The following is a 22,178-nucleotide window of genomic DNA, read 5'->3' as shown; positions in this document are numbered from 1 at the left end:
TGAGTCAAGTTATTGCCCTAATTAAAGTAACGTGAAGAGAAGAATAAATTATTTATTCTAATTTTCAGAGATATTTGAGAGAGGAATGCTGAGGCAGAAAATTCAGTAGCTTCTGCAGCCCTATTTCAAGTTCAAAGCCAGCCAGCTCTGTATTAATTAGATGTCAGCTCCAAATTCACATATTCCCTCATTTTAAGGTCAGAAAAACACTGTGATCCTCTAGTTTGTACTCTTGCATTAACTGACCCTAAAGGCTGTAATTCCACTGAAGCAGGCAGGTCAACAATGATACTGTAGCAAGGTATTTTCTGATAGCTCTATGGAATTTGGAGTGTTTGGCAGAGCTGCCACAGGAAGAGCCATGCTGTTTTTTCCCTGGCCTTCTTGTGTTAGCTGGTTCCTAGAGAAATTAGATGTATTTTCTTGATAGGTGACTGACAGTTTTCATAGTTGGCTGGTAGCATTCCTGCATTATTTTATACTGCTATTTTTTCCAGAAAAGGCCTTCTGAATACTGTTTGGGGTTTTGTTGGGGGGGGGGGGGGGGGGGCTGTTTCTTAAGCTGAAAAGCCCTTTCTTTTTTTTTCTAGGGTTTTATTTTCTCTACTCTTTGATGCTATTATCTAAGTATGTCTTGCTCTTCAAATACCAAAGCCAAAAAATGAGCATATGACAATAACATAAGTACTCAGTGTGACACCAGATTAGCAGCAGTGCTGCCTAAACACTATGATGCAGTGCCCTGATCAATAACAAGCAACAGTTTATCAGTTTGAATGCACACAGTATGACTATGCACCGAGTCTTGAGAATGCACTCTCAGATGAATACACAGTGTTACACAAGCCAGTATAGCAATCAACAGAAAAAAACTGGCTATTTGATATTCCACAGGCAGCCATGAAATCAGATTTTATAACTCCTTTATATCACCAGAGTTGGGCATTTCACTATATAGGTGTGTTCATTTCATGGTTCATTAATACACTTGCTATTTCATAAGGCACGGGTACTAATTTTAAATACATTTCTCCATATCTTTCAAAACTGACTTAAAACTTTAAACTACTAATAAATCTGAATTAAAATTAATTTTAAATTTCTTAACTTTTTTGCCATGGCAATAATGAAGTATTACTTTAAAATTATTTAGTTTCTTATTACAAAAATAATAATAAATACATAAAATACATATTTAAAAACTTTTCTCAAGCTGCAACAGAACTTGAAGCTGTTTCCTTTGTTAGTCATTGCAATGTAATTTCCTCACAAGAACTGGAAGTACCAACCCCCTCTGACCACCCAGACTCATGTCCTTCTCTATTGCATGACTTCCCCATCAGTCCTCCTTTCCCTCCTCCCTCAATTTTTTTGTTTTATTAAGTAAATTCGAGAGTTTTCTCTATAATGTTTAAAAGAAACAGAGAATCAGGGTATGTGTCATTTTGCAAAGAGCACAGTATTTGCTTTTACTCTCTGGCATTTATTTCCCATGCAGGATGCGCAAGCTCCAGAAATGAAGCGTGATTAGAAATGTCAACCAAAATGTCAGATTGCCCAGCTGCTGACATCAGAAGTATTTACTCACCTGCTTGCTCCAAAGCAACCATTGTTGCCTGCTCAATTAAGTCACGTTCAATGAAGCTTCTGAAATCTTCACTGTACACACTAAGGTCTGGTAGCTGGAATGTGTAGATGGGCATCTCCAAAGGAAACTGCTCATTGCTGCACTCATTTGCTACATGCGATCGAGCAAGGGAGACTATAGCTGAGCTGGCATGAGAAATACCTCTGGAAAGACGCTTTTCTGTAGAGAAACCGAAGAGATATTATAGCCTATAAGACTACATAAAAGACCAGTCAATACCAAGTCTGGCGAATGCCCATTCATTTCACTCAGGAATTTATTCCACTTCTTGCTTGTTACTTTTTTTGGGTTATTTCCCTACTGTAAAAGATTCCTTAGTTCTTACTATGGATCCCTATGGCAAGTCATAGGAACTTCATTCTCCTTCTAGCAAAACAGATAAACAGTAAAAGTAAAGAGATATGAAAGACAAGTATTTTTATAAAAAAATTTTTAAATGTATCTTAAGTTTCCAAAGATGCATCGGAAGAAACATTTACTGGCAGACAGATGACAATCAATTAACGTTTTGAACTCTTAATTTAAGTTGACTTCTTGTGAATCAAAAAATCCGGCACTCTACAATCACTTCATATCGAACGTGCCATACAGTTTTAATCTCAGAACAATCTACCTGAAAGCAATTTTAACATCATTATGCTGACTTCAAGACAAACTCAGTTTTTATGCATATGTGTTTTCTAAAATCCTGATCCACGAAACAATACATAGTTCAAAACGAATGATGAAATTAACAAGCCTGGTACAAAAGAATGCGTTATTTTATCAAAACAACTATGAGCTAGTGTCTTACAATTTATTGAATTTCTCTGTGGACAAATGCTATATAAGGAACAGTAAAGGGTCATTAAGGCAAAATAAGCATTAAGAAAGGGACAAAATATTACTATCATATCATTTCACTTTACTATATGGCCTCAGTTCTGGTATCAGCAAATGGGTAACAGAAACACTCTTCAAGTGCTTAAACCATGAATCATTCAGTCAAAACTGATAGAGATATTTTCCCTCTGTTTAATTTCTGCCCTGTACTCCTGTTTATATTTAAAAAAACTGAAATGAATGTTTTGTAGCTGCTTAAAATTTATGTTCACCAAATGTTAATCATCTTCTCTCTCAGAAGTTTCTTTCTGCATCTGAGAAGTGGCACTCCTTAGAACCACGGTACCACTGCCTTTCTGTGCTTCAAAAGGACTGACCTCAGGTCTTCCGCTGAGTTGCACTCTTCTCTAGCCATCCTTCGCAAGGGGGTTTATCTTACAGTAATACTAGAAAGTCTCCTGCGCATTGTACTGAATTTTATTAGTGAGTTGACACCACATTTATGGAGTTTCTTACATTTCTGAATATGCAGAAAGCTTTCTGGTGACATTTATATAATGTTAAGTTAGATAATATTTTCATTGATTTTCCTTGGAAATGGGTACCTTATCATACTGGAAGTTTTTGTAAAAAACTATTTGGTGCAACTTCACCTCTGTAACTTCATAAATACTACCATAAACTAGCCTTTAGTGATCAACTCTCAAACATGTACAATGCTATATTAAAATAAAAGAAGTTCCTGTACTCCTGTGCCTTCAGAAATTAACAAAGAAGCTTACATAAACACAGCTTATTACTTAAGCTAATACTGTTTTTAAAACATCTCAAACTGACTAACGGTTATTAAAAAATTAATTTTACTGGAGTTTGTGAACTTTGTTTCTCTAATGGATCAAAGTTTTTCTAATTTTAAGAGCTAAATTGCACTCCCTAAAATATCCTAAATGGAGGGGGGAGAGAAGGTTTGATTACATTTGCATTTCTTTCTTGTCCCTGTACCTCTCAGCTAAATCACTTTTAAACAGGGGAACTGAAGTATAGGATAGCATCTCCGTTTGACATCCCCTTGCTACCACTCCATCACCCCTTTCCCACCATGGTCCAGCCCTCACCTGTTGGCTGCATCCTCCACTCCAAGTACTTGGTCCATAACAAGACCCTCCTTTCCCTTCTCTGCTCCTCTCTGAACATCCTCCTCACTCCAGTTTCACGTTTCAGTCAGAGGTGGCTCTCTGATCATGAAGTCATCACTTACGCATTGAATTGGTAGCAAAGTTACTGTCAGTCCAGGCATTTAAAGCCACGCTTACCCCACCCTACCTACTACACTCACTAAAATATCAAATAGCCATTTCAGTATAAACCAGACAGTTTAATAAAATGGAATTTTAGAGCGAGCTATATCCTAATGAGGATGAAGGGACACAGTTTTATCAACTACAGTGTGCTAACTCTTCCTCCCTTTATTTGTATTCAGTGCTTTTAAGAAGTCATAGCAAGCACTACAGTTCCTTTTCTACCGATGGAAGTTATCAATTTTAAAAAAGCTTTACTGACACTCCTAAGTACTGATACCATTTTCTGTTTAATAGGAGGGAAGAGCCAGCAGGAGAAGGGAAGGCTTTGTGTTTCTTCTAATGATTGCATAGAAAGCCATCACCAAGCTAGTGCTATTACCTCCCTAAATGACAAGCTGTCAGACTTGCAGATTTATTTTGGTGCAAACTGCAGTTCCTTGATAAATTAATTTAAAAAAAAATGCATTCCAACAGTCTGAGAGAGATAGTGATCTGAAATAAAACCTATAAAAGATCTGCAAACAAAAAAGTAAATTCTAATGTTTATCATCCTGTACTGGTAACCAACTGCTAGAGGTAGTTGACTCATTTTTCTTAAGGTTTCAATTTCTATTTGGCAGCAGATAGGAGGTTGTCCTTTCTTCTGTGGAACCATAAAAGAACAAAATTTTAAAGCTGAAAGTTATTCATAGATTTCATACACCCTAATCACATGCTATGAGTAAGAATGCAAAGATTAAAATATGTTTGGGGTTTTTTTTAACCTTTTTTTGGTCTCAATAAGCACAGAAAACTACACACAAGAGTGGTCTGTGACACCCTCTAATTAACTCCTTTTATATGTACCATAAGACTGCTTGGGGACAACGTATTTTTGTACTTTAATCACACATTAAAAAAATAACTTGCAGAACTGAAGCAAAGCTCATGACAACTGAAACATGTGAAACGTAGGGTCCAGCAGCAGCTCTGTGAATCCCATCACAATGACACAGTTCACAGGCTGATGGCAAATGACTTCCAACTCCCTGCAGACAAGCACAACTTGCAAGCACACAAGCTAGAAAGCTGTTTGTCCACAACAGCCTTGGAGGAGAGCTCTTACCTTGAGCAATGTCATCCTGCCTTTGCAGGCAGGGTCGCTCAGCCTTCGTCACCTGGGGAGGCTGCTCTGGCTCCTGCTGCTTGTAGTATTTGCCCTCATTGAACACCTGTGGCAGGTTGGCGGTGTGTACCTGCCGGAGCTGCTCATAGTCACTCAAAGCTGCTGTCAAGTCCCAATTTTTGCCTGCCAAATAGCAAAAGGACATTCTGCTCACATCTGTATGTGACCAGACTGATAACCTGGAAACCATCTTCATATGCACTTAAAATATAAACTTAAATAGAGAAATCACTCTTTCTTAAAGCATCAGCAAGGCAACAGAGGTTCTTTTGATAAAACATTTTACAACCACTCCTCCCTCAACAAAAAAGCACAGTTGATAAGCACCTTGAAAGTACACAGCAAACGGACAAAGACAGAAATCTTTTTATTTCTTTTTTTTTATTCCTATTTTCGTTTTCTTTATATCATAATTGGAGAAGACCTCAGGAAAGCTCTTGTCCAACCTCCTGCTCAAAGCAGGGTCAGCTATAAGATCAGACTAGATTGCTCAGGGCTTTATTCAGTTTGGTCTTTAAAACGCCAAGGATGGTGACTGTACAACCTCCTTGGGCAAACTGTTCCCACATTTGACTGTCTTCATGGGACCTATGTCCACTCTGAACCTCTCTCATTTCAACTTATACCTATTGCCCCTTGTCCTCCTGCCACGCACCACTGTGAAGAGCCTGACTCCAACTCCTTGATAACCTTCTTATGGCACTGGAAGGCTGCTGTTAGATCCCCTCAAAGTCTCCCCATTTCCAGCCTGAACAAGCCCCACTCCCTCAGTGTCTCCTCATAGGACTTGTGCTCCAGCCCCCAACAACCTTTGTAGCCTTCCCCTGAACTCAATTCAATTTATAGCTGTCTTCCTTGGACTGGGGGTGGGGGGCAAAATTAGACACGGTATTATAGATGTCTAATGAGTGCTGAGTAGAGAGGTATAAATCACTTCCCTCAGTCTATGGCTTATGGTCGTGTTGATATAACTCAGCATATTCCTGGCTTTCCTAGCTGTCAGGGGACATGGCTGGTTCATGTGCAGCTTGCTGGCTACCAAGACCTCCAGGTCTTTTTCTGCCAACCTGCCCCCCAGCCTGTATCATTGCAGGGGGTCCTTCCTTTCCAGGCACAAAACTCTGTGTTCATCCTTGTTAAATTTTATCAGGTTCCTGTTGGTCAATTCCCTCACTCTGTCTAGGTTCCCCTGAATGGCAGCTCTGCCCTTGAAGACATCAGCTGGTCCTCCCAGTTCCAGTTGGTGTCATCTCCAAACTTGATGTTGCCTCACTGATGAAGACTTTAAACAGGTACAGGCCCCTGAGGTACAGCATTTGTTACCAGCTTCCACCTAGAAAGTTATTTGCCCATCTAGTTGTCCACCCATCCAGACTGCAACATCCTAACTTGAACATAGCAATACTGTGCACAAGTGTCAAAAGCCTTGCTAACGTTGAGATAAAAGGTATCCACTGCTCTCCTCTCATCCACAAATCCAGACATTTTATCATACAAGGCAATCAACACCAGGAGTTCCCTTGCTTGGATTCCAATCAAATGGCTCCAGAAACTGGCAATTTAAGATGAACACTAAATCCCACAGAATTTAACATAAAATACTGAGAGGCAGTAATAATTCACATCTGTACAGTTGCATTAATAATAAATAACAATTAGCAGCAATGATGGAAAGACATGACAGCGTTATAGCACAAAAGAGTGAGAAACTTTCTTATCTTTCTATTTGCAGAGCAGTTAGAAGGCAAATGCAAAATACTTCAGGTCTCTTAATCTTACAGATCAGAGAGAACTTGCTCTCACAGAGATTTTTAGAAAGCAGATAATATAGGTCAGTGTTTTGTAACAAAACATGCAGTGAGAGGATTCAGTCAATGTGCTTCCATGTCTGTGTGAGCTGCTCATGGAACCTGCCAACACAGAAACCTCTAAAAGATTTGCTTCCAAGCTCCCACTTCATCATATTGCTATGACCAGCAATAACAGAACACAGGCTAATATCCAGAGATAAAGAAGTCTGTTTAGTACAGGTGGTGAAATGGTACTTGTCACTCCCAAAAAATAATAATGAAAAAAATGTTGAGATGTTTGTATTTTATTTTTCAAAACGACCTTGCTGAGTCAAAATACGTAGATATCCTAGCATTCTCCAAATACTTGTTTTTAATTGGAAAATTACAAATATTTAATAGCAAGAAAAAAGATCCCACTAATTATATGAGACTTGTACAGCATCCCATGAGCACTTTTTCTGGGAATTCAAAAGTAACCTGATTCTGACTAATACGTGATTTATTACACCATAAGAAGTTGTCACTTTATGTACTTTGAGAAGCTACATTACCTGAGTAGCAGTTAAATATAACTTATTTGCTTACATAAAGGAGAATAAGCTAAAAATAGTACAAAGCAGATTTATGCAGATAAAATAAAGTCTTTTACTGTTACACAGTCATTTCTGTGAAGAACAAAAACCTAACTGAAGCAGGAAAAAAACAGCACAAACAGCTGTTACCTACAGGGTTGAGCTAAACTACCTCAGGTTTTGAAGTACTAAACAAAATTGTGAAAGGAAAATTAATATCACCAAGCAAGAATGTTATATACATCCTCAGTAGTCCATAATATAAATGACCATGTCAGTGATATGGAATCATTATATGTTATGCTGTAATCTTCTATTAGAAAGCCTGTAGGACAAAATGTAAATTCAGTGAAAATTGTCAGAGATCCTAGAACAAGGACTTGAGTTATTGCCAGCTTTTTTTTTTTTTTAAATCCCATGTAGATTCAACGGCTATAATCCAGTCAGGGCTCTGCTCTAACTATATATATCATCTGAATCAGGTTGCCCAACCCAAACATTGAAGAATCATGAGTGTGTTCCCAAGATTGATGTGATCACATGAATGTGTTTGGAGTAGGGATTGCTTTTCTTTGGTCCTGTTTTTAGGAGGCACTTAAAATATGTTTTTTAAATCCTCTTCTCAATCATGAGGACAATAACGTAAAACTTTTCTTAAAAAGTGAACGTGACAATAAATATAATTCTAGGAAATGTAGGTTTAAACAAAACAGTATTATCCGAGTATTGGCAATGCTACAAGTCCAGCGCTAAGTGACTCTCAGCAGCAACCTGGGTTTATTCAGTACAGATCCTTGAGTAACAGACCTATATTAATGGAACACAGACAGCATTTCTCTAGTGTCAGGGCATTCCTTACACATCACCTGCGCAAGATATTTTCATGTTTAAGTTCTGAAATCTAACAAAAAATCACTGTGCATGTGCTGTAAGTGACTGCTGTGTGACAGGGCTTTGATGTAAGTAATAGGAAAGCAGAAAATCGGTAGACTAACAGAAATCCTGCTGTCCTTAGTTTTAGGCCAAATGCAATCATCTTATATAAAAGCTCTATCATAAAAATTACAGTCAGTCTTCAGAAACTAGGCTCACAACGTGTTGCAATTAAAACTAAATTGCATAGTTTTAACTCAAGCTGACTCTTGAGTTATGCTCCATGGTACAATGTAGCAACTGAGCTTCTAATACAGACTTGAAACTATACATAAAATAGAATTTCTGTATCTGAATGTATCTTACATAGAAATACTTTATTTTCAAATCTCTCCATCTCCCTGGAGTTGTCTCTATCTCCTGAACAAAATCACCAATCAGCACCAAAGCCTTAAACTTCAGAGAACCAACATAGGAAATGATTACGGGACTCACTTTCCCCAAATTTGCTGGAGCCTCCAAGCATCAGAATGCAAGAAAAAAAATTCAACCAAAGTAGAGAACACATTAAGCACCTTCCTGTCTCCAAGAACTAGTGTTTTTGAATATTAGCCACCCTAACTGACTGGCATAAGTGTTTTCAGCTACTCTCTGTACTGGAAACATGTAAGCTTGCCCCCTTTGCCAAGGCTTCCTCTCATTTTGTTTTATATTTTCACAAGTAAATACAAATGACAGACCTTTTGTTTTTCCCATTGCCTGTAAAAAAGAGGAGAATTCATCAGTTTGGGAGGATTAAAGAAGAAAATTCATAAGTCAAAGTAGAGGAAACTGGAGGCAGCAAAGACAATTGAAGGAAAGGAAGAGACACAGATCACATCAGATGACAAGTCACTAGTAGCACTGTATCAGTTAGTAGCAACTGAATTGCTCCAAAGCAGCACTGACACAGTGGGTTTACATGAAAGGCTTTGAGTTTCTAATGGTCAGAGAACATCAGTCAGCAAAAAGATGGAGTAGCACAAAGCTGGTTAGAAAACACAGGTAGTGAATCATGATCAGGATGCTGGAATCAAATTAATTCATTAACTCAACAGAAAGAATACTCTTACTGAACAATTATTTCCAGAATAGCTGCGTGTGCTATGTGAGTCAGCAGGTGTAAAATTTAAACAGGACTGAAAGGTCTCTGCTTTAAAACCAAGTGTTTCTAGTGTGGAGGAAAAACAACAAAACAAAAGTGCAGCTGACTAAGGAATGGAAGACGCACTCTGACTGAGGGGTGGTGCTGACGTTTTAACGTCAGAGACAGCAGGCATCTACATGAAAGGGAAATTGGCAAAGAAACTCAGTTACACAGTGAAGTTTCTGTCCTAAATAACAGTTGCTTGAATAACAACAGAAGGCACTGACAGCCTGAAAAAAACCCAAAGACTTAGATAAAACAATATATAATTTAAGAAGCCACTTACCCATTTTTGCCTTACCACCTCAAACTGGATTAGTGAAGGGTTAAAAAAAAGGAACAGCAAAGGTAGGACTCACTTCAGAAGCATTCCAGATGATTCAGTTTTTCCTGACCATCAGAGAGGACTGCTTCCCCCCGCCCTCACCTCTGCCCTATTTAGATAACTTGAAGAGTCCAAGAAGTGTTCGGAAGCGGGTTTCCCAGTGATCTGATGCTCTGAGACCAAGCTGAGAGACATACAATTTTCCCAGGCCTGGTCCTGGATCCAAAAAGCCTAGCTTTCCTTAGGGCGCCTCAACCGGGGACGACATAAAAGCACCAACAACAGAAGAAAGGGGCAGGGGATGAGAGCTGAGTGTCCAGTGCCAGGGCTTTCTGTGGTAGGTTCACTGGACGCCAGATCCCAGGCTAGAAAGAAGCTGAAATGGAGGCAGCGATCAAGAGCATTCCCTATGCAAGAGTACTACTGCAGGATCCACAGAGAGTGAGTTCTCACCTTGGCACACTGCTATTCTGCGGTGACATCCTTAGTGAACACTGGGGAAAGCTGTTTGCTATTAAATCTAGCTTTTGAGGGAGGGAAAAGTTGAGGTGACCTCATTAGGACTGACCACATTATGATCAGAGAAGACACCTCATTCCTTCACCTTTCCCAGCCCTTCCACCTTGCCTTCTTGTCCTTCTCAACCTGTTGGACACCATCCTCTCCTTAGAAAACATTTGATAAAAGAAATCAAAGACCAAGACCCAAATTTTTATATTTAGGCTTGACTACCACTATTTTCCTCTTGAGGCACTCTAGCAAGAAAACCAGCCCAGGGACAAGACTGGGAATTAGATGGACAAACTACTGAGCTAATAGGTTAGTCAGAAATTTAGAATAAAACAGTGTGATTTTCCTCAGACTCTGCAGCAAGGAAATTAGGTGCATGTCAATGAAGAGGTCAAACCAAACCAGAGTAAACTTCACAGGACAAGAAATATTCCTGTAGCTGGTTTTTTGCATATCTGGTTCTGCCCCAAGCTTCATGTAGGCTGCATCATCCACCACATCAGATCCATGCACTATGTACGCACACATGGTATAGCACTATAACAAATGTGAAACATTTACATAATTACTTTTTCCTGAGTGGAACGAGAAATGTTGCACTATCAGACAGCCAAGGGTTTGTTTGCCCAGGCATTATATTAAAATATCACCACTTTGTTGAGTTTTAAATAAAATAACATATTGCACAGTTTAAAAAAAAAAGAAAAAAAACCCCACAATACAACTATATAGTGGTCTCTATTGGAAGTTCTCTTGGAAAAGTTTCAGACTGACCTCCTGACAAAGTCCAGATAACTTTCTTTTAATAGATATATTTGCAATTCACTCCACATTTTAACAAGCTGATCAGCTTGAAAGCTGAAATCTGAAAGCAGAAGGGCACTAGAAACTTTGCACTTTTGCTTTAAACCATTTGCTACAAGACTACCATATATTGTAATTTTTTACATGAGAAATACACTCTGCCTTCATAAAGGCAGTACGATTAGCACCACTTAGGTTTTACAAGTTTCCACAGTGCTTAAGACGACTGCATTCATGCTTGTTTTTCTGGAGAATAAGGGTCCATCTTTTTTTTAACCTAGTGTTTCTCTAGTCAAGTCTTCAACTTGTTTATGCTGTGAGGAGAAAGTGACTTCTTAATGCTCTGCAGCACATGAGTAATCCTTGCTTGCTCAATGTTAAGCACATGCTTTGTCAGATCACAACTCATACTCTCCAATAACAAAAATCAGGTACCCATTAAGCAGCCTACACTAGTTGTACCGATAGTAGATTTTATGTTTTTCAGGCAGATAATATTCAGGCAGCAAGACCTGAGTGACATGCTATTATTTAGTCTTTGGGTTTTTTGCTTTTTATTGTTTTGGCTAGAACAGCATAGCTTAGCGGGGCTGTAACAGTTAATAAATCTATTGTCTTTCACTTCTTAAAACAGATATAATAAAACTAGAGGACAGTTATCATTAATTAGTAGGAATAGCAAGCATGCAACTATAAAGCACTCCCCCCCACCAAGCTTTCAAATATCCACCCACTCCAATATGTTAAAAAGAACATTTGAAAGGTCACCAGCAAGTCTTGATTTAATGATAAACAAAATGCTAGAAAGGATGCAATTCGAGATGGGGAACTAGGAAAGATCTAAATAGTAAGGACCACAAGGAAGGGCAACTTGCAGCAACAACATATACACAGGACTTAAGCAAAGGACATTTTAAAAGGGGCAGGAAATGCTGCCTAAAGCTAAACAGGACCAAAAAACATGTAAGAAAAAAGATGCAGAAGGGGAAGGTTAGACAGAATTAAACAAATTATGATGCAGCTTGTGTTTACAGTTCAGGAACTGCTGATGCATATATCTAAGAAGGAGAAGCAATAAAAATATCCAGTAAGAATTAATGTGAAACTTTCACAAAACAATAAAGGAAAAAAAGAAGCCAAAATGCTACACAGCTCACAGAGAAAGCAACTTGGACAAGATTACAGAATGAAGTATTTCAGAAAATAAAAATTAGGTCTATAGAAGAACAAAAAGACAACGAAATTGAACAAGAAACTAAGCTGGAAGGATGAGCGAGCATCATTTTTCAGTGTGACAAATACAAGAAAGTAAAAGAAGGTATTTTGGTGAGATAGCAGTAAAACTAAATGGACGCACCTTTTGGAATTTGTAACCATTCTAATCAGATACAATATCTGCCCATCTACTTTACATTTAATGCCGTTTTTGTTGTTAATGAAACTCACACTTGAATGCAATACCATTTAGAAACCATTTTTTTTAAAGAAGAGAGAGACTACTGAAGAACCAGTACCAGCAATGTAACTTTCAAGGTTTGTGCCACCATTTCTTAAATATTTTACTATCATTGTCTGTATTTTTTACTAGCAAATTGGAAAAAAATTACAATCCCACTATTACTAAAGCTAATGCAAAGCATCCACAGGAAAAAAAGTGCCTCCCTATTAAAAAAAATTAAAAATTCAACAAAGCATCCCTGCCCACAGAACAGAAAAAGTCTTGCTGGCAGGGAAAACTTTTGTTTTCAATAGCATCCCAATCATTATAACTCCTTCAAATCTACTGCAGAGAATATGCCTCTGTGACTCAAATTCTCCATACCAGCATATAGAAAGGTGTTCTTGGCATAGCAGCTGTCCCACAAATAGAAAGCATCAGCTGTTAGGTGGGAAGCACATCATCTCCCCTTTTAGCCCATTTAACGGAACCAGCATTTTACAGGAGACTATGCTGTGGATCAGTAACAAATCAATTAAACAGGCACAGGAATTTTCAGCAGGAATGCTTGATTCATGTAGTCCTTCCCCTTATGAAGGTGAAAACTACCTGTAAGGATGTACAATCTGAGATGTTTACAAATGACCAGACACAACGCCAGTATTTGGCAGGCTGTGTAACATACTTCTAAAAACAAAATCCTGGGCTCTTATTCCATCTACATTCTTCAGTGCCATCTTTCAGCTTAGATTTTGAGGAGTTATGCATGTTAAAAAGTAAAACAATATGAATCTCTACATCATGACGTCTTCCTTCCAAGAACACAGGAAAGAGTTCTTAGCTGAAAGTGTTGGCTGCAAGGCTGAGAGAAATGAGAAACGCTCAGAGTTTTACAGTTAGGTCTGAACAAGACAAGTCCTCACAATGGTTCATAGCATAAAGCTAGTACAAGTGTTATCATCTTGACTCACAAGTCAGTTGGGTCAATTTGACCCAATGGAATACAGCCATTATGGGACAACATAAACAGAGAGGGCAATAACCTAACTTTCAGGTAGAGGAGAATAACTAACCTGAGGAAGGCACTGAATATCAAGACATGATCTATGAAATGGACCTGTAAGTTCAATTTGAAGCCAACACAGAAAGTAACACTCCAGGCTAATGCATTTATGATGATCTCCTGCTAATCTACTGGGATTCACGCTTCTGTGTAGTTCTACACTGAGATGAAATAATTTGAAATAATCAGGTCCCCAGGAATTCTACATTAAGGGCTCCTCATGAACAAGGATGTGCCTGCGATAGGCCAACTTATGGCCAACTGCCGCAAAAGAACAATTTTTGTTCCAGGGGTTACATGGGTATTCAATTGTACAGGAGAATTCAAAAAGGCCTGAATGTTGTGAACTGATTTAGCTCTCCCAAAACAGAGGAAAATGGTTGAAGTTCTTCCTTTTCCCATCAACCTCAACTCTGTCTTGTCTAGGTTTAAAGTTAATTTCTGTGCCTCTGATACCCTGTATATTTGGGAAATGGAAATGTTCACATTTGCCACAACAGAAATTAAAAGCTGAGCATGGTTATGTATTTTGTCATTGACAGGAATTCTCCCTGCATTCTTGCGCATCTGGGAGGATGATGTTTTGTGAGATGCTGTTGGTTAAGAGGATTCATAATTGCCAATAATTATATGAAATCTTGAATTTTATTTAGGACCAGAGGGGAATATTATTACCTTTATACAACAAGGGACATTGTTCAATCCTTCTAATATCTTGTCCAAATCTTTGCAGAAGCCTTTACTTAAATGTCTCGGCTGAACCTGACTAACTTCTATACTTCCATCTTTTTAACACAGCATGTGTTTATAGTTCTATGTGCTGGTGAAGTTATAATTAACTGTTCCAAACTAGAAGAGTTCTGACGTTTTACCCTCACAATTTCATAGGACTTTTTTTTCCATAGGACTCCTTCCAAATATTTAAAATTGTGATTACAGGCACAAGGCAGTTATCAACTAACTAGCTAACTAGTAATTCCAGCTTCAACTGCAAAAGCTCTTTCACTTCTTCAGTGATTGCTAGCATTGATAATTCTAGGAGATCTTTTACTGGATAGAAGCTATTTATTAAACGCAGGAGCTTTAGGTGACTATGCTAGAAAGGCATTTGGAGAAATGATAAGCAGCTTCTGTCTTTCAAGATTATTGATTGTTAGTTTTCACTAACATAAAATGATCCTCATTTTGTGCCACTAGGCCAGTGCACAATGATTAATTTAAAAAAAAATTATATATATATATATAAAAATTTAAATCCCCCAAACTTGACAATCTGTTAAGATACGAAGCCTACCATCAGCTTCTTTCCCATGCAAGGAAGTCTATTCTTACAAACTAACTGCTAATAAAGCAATCCACAAGTTCAGTTTAAATGCAGTCATTTCTTCCTATTTGGCATGAAGTAGATTAACAAATATTAACAGGCTTAAGATAAGAAGAGGAACTTAAGACCAGCTTTCCTTGTGAAAAACTTATATGCAAAACTAGGATAAAATTAGACCATAAGTTTTAAAACAAGATTTAATTTTGGTCCATGTTCTCAAAGGAAAATAATGTAGCAAAGACATTTTGTTAACATTTGTCTCATTTTCTGCTAGAATGCAAAGTCACTCAAAGCTGAACAGACAGCTGGAAATGACAATTTTGATCTCTGTGTAACGAGACATCGGTAACAGCTCAGCTTCCTCTTCCCTTTGCCAAGCCCTCCACAAGAGAACTAAAAAAGGAACTGTCTGAGGGAGAGGAGAATGAGAGACTCTTTGGGGGGAGTTAGCTTTGTACACGCAGTCACATGACAGTACTGTAAATTTCTCTCTCCCTCTCCATTAATTATATGCTTTCCTTTGAATTCCGCTTATATACACTGTTCTTTGAGGAGATGGCTATCTGCTGCATCTCTGTCTTTTACCATGCGGTCAGTCTCCTTTACCACATACATTTCATGACTGGAAAGCCAATCTCCTGATTTCTGAATCAATGGTGAACTACGTATACCTCGATTAAGCGCTATATAAAGCTGGAAATAGGCAGCAATTACTTTTATATAATGGTGAAATACTACATCATTTATATAAATAAATGAAACCATTTGTACAAGTAAAAGGGCAGTTTTTCAGTTAAATATATTATTTTTTATGCAGTTTGGAATCTTTTTAATGTTTTTATTAATATTTATTATTATTACTTTTATTATTGCTGGTGAATTTCACAAATCCTCCAGTTCCTGATAGTTGTCTATACTGCTGGCATTTTAAAATATTTCATCCTATGCCTTCCCTCTATATTCAAGTGGTCATTGCCCGCACACCTGCTGCTTCCTGAAAACTAAGCTGTTTTCTAACTGATTTATTAGTAATCTCCAAGTTCATCCACACCTACGGCCCTAGCACTGTAAACCAAATACAGCATAACTTGTTTTAAAGATTAAACTATTTTCTTTAACGGTTTTCTTTCTGCCTTAGGCCACATTTTAAGTAGGTTATACTTAACAACTCAAGCATTACTGCTATTCTATGCATGGGAGGTTCAAGATGCCAGCCTAGACCATCCAGAAGGAAAAGGGACATGTCCTCCTTATTCCTGGATATTGGGGAAGTTGGAGATCAAACACAGCTGAAGAGAAATCAATTCTCTACCATGCAGACCTATCTGTTCACACTTAAGAATTTTCCCAAAGCTTAGTGAGGCAAAGTCTTTCCACTGACTTCAAGGTGCTTTTGGGTCTGGCTGACATTAACAAGCATGCATATACAAAGATGACATCTGGAGAGTCTTGCAGCTGATTTCATGTTTTCCTGTGACACTAATCTAATACATATCCTAATTTAATCCTGCACAAAGCAGTAATACACATGCCTACCAGCATGGGCTGCTTTTCAAACTATTTTGCTGAGACTGTTGTTTCTTTCACCTGGGTAACATTTATTGTCAAATTACTCTGTCAATATTAACCACTTGAGCTTGGGCTTTTATTTTAGCCTGGTTTTAAGTAAAATTAGAATTTTTTGTGTGTTTGCTTGTTTTTTCCCCTGTTATCCTCAAAATTAAGTGAGGGCTAAAATGCAAATCTCTGGGTAATTAATGGAAATCTTGTAGCATCTAGATGTCCCCAACTTAGCACATTTTCAATCCATCAAACTAAAAGGAAGGCAAAAAGCAATACCAAACCTTCCATTCAGCTCTCCTCACCTTCTGCTATGTTCACCTAGTTCTCACGTCTGAAACATCTCCAGTTTTTCTACTGCAGGTGGGGGAAAAGGGGTTGGGGTTTGGTATATAATTTATGATGATAATACTGACATTACATTTCTTTCGGTTCTTTTGCACAGCAATTGATAGGTTAGTTTTAAAGTGAAAAATTAAATTATCTAAAAAAGTTTGGAAATGGGCTCATTTTAGACTAATTTCCTTTCAATGCTTTAAATTTGGAAGTTTATGATCTGTTCACCTTTTTGAAAATTGAGGCATTGACATCAGCAAATAAGAGAATAATGACAAATGCTTCCCAGAACAATCGGACCTAATCTCAGGAGAAGCATTTACTGAATGCATAGCATAAAACTGAAGTTACAAAAACCATATAAGTGGCATACGCAGCACTCGAGGTTAGGTCACAAAGAGCAAATAAAGTAACAGTTTCAGGTTCTCCAGCAGAATTGTTGAGGTTCATGCTGTCTTTATTTCCACAAGGGCACTGATAAGCAACTGTCTCAGCCAGTGATTTCTCAAGAACTTGCAATCGTGGCCAAAACAATAAGTAGCTACCTCCCTTGGACTTGACTATGTGGATGCAATTAATTTGTGGAATGAAAAACTACTGAGGGTTTTTTTGAGCTTCTTTTGATGTTTGATGATTTATAATACACCAATTCAAAGAAATCAGAACTGATTTAATTTAAAGAAAAATAGTAGTAAAGACCAGCAAAGGTTGAGAGATATGGATGCCAACTTTTTTAGTAAAGGAGCAGTTTAAAAAAATATATTGGAAATAGTACCTTCATCCATAATCAGCTTATTAGGAAGAGTAAGTAAAGTTGAAAGAACATGCATTAGTGAACAGGAAAAACGTCAACAGGGAATCTGAAAAGTTGGTCAGCAAATATGCAAAACAAAAATAAGCTTAAAATGGAGACCCAGTGAAGTTTCACAAAATGTAATACCTACTCTACATAATCTCACGTACAGAAGTGTGCTTTCAGTTCTTGGGAGCACACAAACAAGGTAAAAACCTCAGAAAGTGGTGAACAATATCTCAAAGAGATATGAAATGAAACAGATGAAAGACTCGGGAAGTAATCATCCAAAAATGAAAGTGAAGCTGGAAAATAACATTTCTAAGAAACAAATGGTTTAGCAAATGTGTACAATCCACTAGCATATAATTGGCAGAGCTAACGATACATAGTTGAAATTTATTAATATTAATTTACAATTAATTTAAAATAGTTGTAAGCATCTTAATAAATATAGAAGTCCAAAATATTAGAGTTTTATACCAGATCGTCATGACAATGTTTTAGTTGCTTTTGGTTTCATAAATGTAACAGCACAAGGCACAAGCATGCTCTTGGACTTTGTTGGAAGTAAAAATATTTCAGATCATTGATTTCTATTCTTTTTAACTGGAATCAAGGCAGAACATTTAAAGTATGATAAAATTTTTCACATACTTTTTATTATTATTTTTTTTAATCCATTCATACATCCACATTAAATTGCCTCATAAATTATTCCTGTGCTGCACTAGACACATCAAGATAAAATGTTGGCTATTAAAATAAATATTGAACACAATTATTTTCTAAGAATGCAACTATTAGCACTTAAGCAGAATTATTTTCACTGATATACATCAGTGTATGAGGAACGTATCTATGGATGAGATTAAAGGCTGAGTATATATTTTCAGCAAGAGCTAAACAATTAATCACTGAAAAATAAAATGGAGGGAAAAGAAAATGAGTATCAAGAGCAGAGAGACCTGAAACAGTGGTATTAGTGACCTGTACAATCAATAAGCAGCAGAAGCGGATCTCCCAGGTAGTGAAGACCGAGTAGAACAGACTGCCTCATTCTGATGTGGAGTTTTGCTACAACCTTAAACATACAAGTGGACTCTAATAGAATATTCTGCTTTTCTACAGTTCCTATTTTCAAAAATGAGGCTAATCTAATGAAAACACAGAATGCTTCCATTTAATGGAAAAACTCTTTTACAATAATACGGAATGAACTGTGTCCTTCTATGCCCCAAACTGTGTCCTTTTTTTAAAGTATCTGATTGTCTTCCAACCTTCTAGTTTCCTATAGCTACTAAGTTCCTCATGAAAGACAGGATAATAATACCAACAACCGTAAGTTTAAAAATAGGGGGTAATATATTTTGGAAAAATATACAGGGGAAAAGAATTGGTAATAATCTTGTCCCGGTGCACAAGATTCAGTGTGAGATTTGAATGCAGTTTTAAAATGTGTTTTTAAACTTAGGAAAAGATATAGAGGTTCACACTGTGCTCTTGGATACTGCTAGTTCAAAATGAAGCCTTCATCTCAGGGAATTATGTGAAAGGTTGTTAGAGTAAGATTTACAGTGATGGGAATGCTCTTGTTTTCAGGCAGGCTGATTGAGTAAATCTGTTGTGCGTTTTTTTGGAAGACAGATGAACTTCTACAGTCTTCCCTCCTCCGGAATGAAAGCACACAGAGACAAGATCTCAGGTCTGCAGGTCTGTAGCAGCCGTTTTTGATACAAAGTGATCTGCTTCAAGCATATCTGATTCCTGAACCATCACACTGTGTAATGTCAGATCCAGTTTCCATATCCCCCGAGTCAAATGCTAGTCAGAGTGCCAAGCAACTGCCACAGTCACTCTCTCCACTCTATAATTTGCTGACAAATGTGGTGCTCGTATATTCTCCCTAACCTGCGATTGTATTTATTATCTGGTACAGTCAGCAAATAGCTTTTGGTGTCCTTTTATTTGCATGGGGACATACTGGTCATTCTTTGGTTGACTTGTAATTAACAACATAAAAACATCAGGATTTATGATGTCTTGGAGATGCCATGAATTTGAGGACATTTAATCTGTAGATGTGCAGGCTCTCCAAAGGTAATTCCTGCTAGGTGTTTACTTTAGAGTCTCTGCAAGATTAGAGATGAAGGTGTAAATAGCTATCAACCAAGTGTCCTCCCTGGAGTCCTAAACAACGAGGATGAACATTGCAAAGTCTTGTAATCATAACCAAGCTGAAAGAACTGTGCTTCCCATTTTAATAATTCAGCCGTAATAGTAGCTAAGAATTTTGGCAGGGCTGGTAGAAAGCTGTTCTTTCAACCGAAAAGAATGATGGAAGTAGTCTGAGTGGTCCAGAACAGCATTCAGAGAAAGAAAGCAAGGAGTGCTGAGCAGAGAAAGAAAAAGCCCTTCAGTATAAAAAGTACAGAAAGGTACCAAGAAGAACAAGAAACCAAAAACAAGCATGAAGTGTTCTATACACAAGACACTGCCAGCAACTAACAGAGCAGACAAAGAGTACTGCAGCTTCTGATGGAAGACAGATTCTGATGTGGAGACAGATCATCTGGAGAATTCAGGCCTGAAATAGCTCACTCAGCTATTGCTCAGGCATGCAGGCACACTGTGAGCACAAGAAAAAATTTATACCAGTACAGAGAAGGGTAGATGAGAGCCTCCTGAACTAAGAGAGGTAAGATGCTGTTTGGGTTAGCTGTACATAATCCCCATGAAAGGATTTTTGTCATGATCTCAGCTACCTTGGGTTCTCATCCTAGAAGTGGGCATGCAGTTACTGGGATGTTCAAAAGCAAGGGGGGGGGAGGGAGGGGGGAGCTGGGGGCAGAAAGGGAAGAGAAGGCTATTCACACTTTAAAGCTATAAAGTCATTCTAAGCTCTCATTAAACTGAGTTACTAAGCATCCACAGCACATCAGAGAGTGGAATAAACTTTGATTACTCATATGATTGTATATCTTTAATAGATGCATATGAGTAATAAGGTAAACGATTTTGTACTATCAACCTCTGGCCCGAAAACAATGCATAATCTATCCTTTACCATATGCCAGTTATATAACTCTACATGACTATAAATCTTTCTTTGCTATGCTTAATTATTATTTAACACAAATGGTGTACATTTACAAAATACATCCAGTCATAAATATTGCCACTGTTATATTGAACAGTTGGGAAAAGGCCTTAGTTTTGAAATATTTATATACCGTTTAATGAAAAAAAAAAAATCACCAAATCAATCCTAACCCATAGTTCTATGACATATCAGATTGTATTCTCAAGTTTCAAAAGTTTTCTTTAACAGCAGAAATGGGCTGTTCATAAATCTACCAAATTATCAGAATAATCTATAATGGAAGGAAGGTTCTTTACACTACTCAAGAAAACTCAAACAGTGAGGTCTATGTGCTGTTAAGTGCTAAGCCCCTTCTGCCTCCACATACCTTTCCTTGTACTTTCTCCATCTCTGTACATGTAAGTTCCCATAGCTGTATCACATAAATAGCAAACAGCAAGTAACCTACAACTGGCCTTTCAGGCTCAATAAGTAGTATTTGAAAAGTAGGAATGAAACACAAGTTGTGCATTGGACAAACACAAACTAAGCAGTTTCTAATGCAATTTTATCCACCAGTGAATGGCCGATTAGACAGATATAAGGCTTTTCTAAACGTAGACATAGCAATGTCATGAAAATCAAATTAAATTCTCAGGCAGAACCAAGAAAAACAAACCCATTTTTAATTTTGATGCAGCTTTAAAAGTCTGCATTCACATCCATTTTCAGATGTGCATGACAAAGTTCCCATACCATTGAATTAATGCCTCTAAGATTTTAAGGCTGTGAAATCTGAACTCCTTAACAGTGAAGTAACTGCATAGAATTCTAGAATTGGCAACTTCGAAATATCAAACTGAGCATAAACTTGACCACAAGCTCCCTGTGCAATACTAAAGCAAACTTGGCCAAAGATACAAACAGCAGCATATGCAATGTAACTGCAAAAAGGCAATCTTTGCACTAGAAAAATATATACCAAAATAACCAAAACATTTTTGTATACATTCTTTTGAATGATAGAGAAAATATAGAGACAGTGAGACTTGGAGCTCAACATGTTTAGCTTATCAAAATTAGAATGAAAAGCAATTGGTTTATAGTATTATTTATTTTAGAATACTAATAGCTGGCAAAAAGCACGAGACACAAATAAATTAGAACCAATATATGTGTGTGTACATCTATTTTATTTTTTTTAAAATCTCTTTATATCTTCATTTCAAATCAAGAACGGACACTTCCTGGAAGATACGTGTCAAGGACAACAAGTGGAATGTTTTAGTGAGACAAGTAGCTGTGCTCAGTACAAAGTTCAACAGAAAAAAACTGCAGGGATTTTACCAGCAGGACAGGCAGAGTATAGAAACATCAACAGAGCCAATATTTAGGACAGCTTAGGACAGAATTTAGAAAATCTATATACAATCTATATGCGATGTCTAGATTTTTTTTTAGCTATTTGTACAACAGCTAGTGTGTATTTAACTCGCCCGCTTGTTGCCGGGGTGAACACCACATATTGTGCACAATACTGTCCTGATGCATCCACAGGACAATCAAAGCAAAACAATTAGTAT

At 37.5% G+C, this 22,178-nt stretch overlaps 1 protein-coding gene across 6 annotated transcripts in view; it reads right to left on the bottom strand.

Moving 5' to 3' along the window:
* Positions 1-22,178, bottom strand: part of OTUD7A (OTU deubiquitinase 7A) — a 148,237-nt gene that overhangs the window by 33,328 nt on the left and 92,731 nt on the right. For all 6 annotated transcript variants that reach the window (XM_075505823.1, XM_075505824.1, XM_075505820.1 and 3 more), the window contains 2 exons: positions 4,877-5,059; positions 1,589-1,807 (listed from right to left, as the gene is read on the bottom strand). In XM_075505823.1, the coding sequence (XP_075361938.1) occupies positions 1,589-1,807; positions 4,877-5,059 (402 nt within the window). The remainder of the gene's footprint in view (positions 1-1,588; positions 1,808-4,876; positions 5,060-22,178) is intronic.

The sequence above is a fragment of the Mycteria americana genome, chromosome 6, assembly GCF_035582795.1.
Source record: "Mycteria americana isolate JAX WOST 10 ecotype Jacksonville Zoo and Gardens chromosome 6, USCA_MyAme_1.0, whole genome shotgun sequence".
Taxonomy (NCBI): domain Eukaryota; kingdom Metazoa; phylum Chordata; class Aves; order Ciconiiformes; family Ciconiidae; genus Mycteria; species Mycteria americana.
This window is presented reverse-complemented; position numbering and strand designations above follow the sequence as displayed.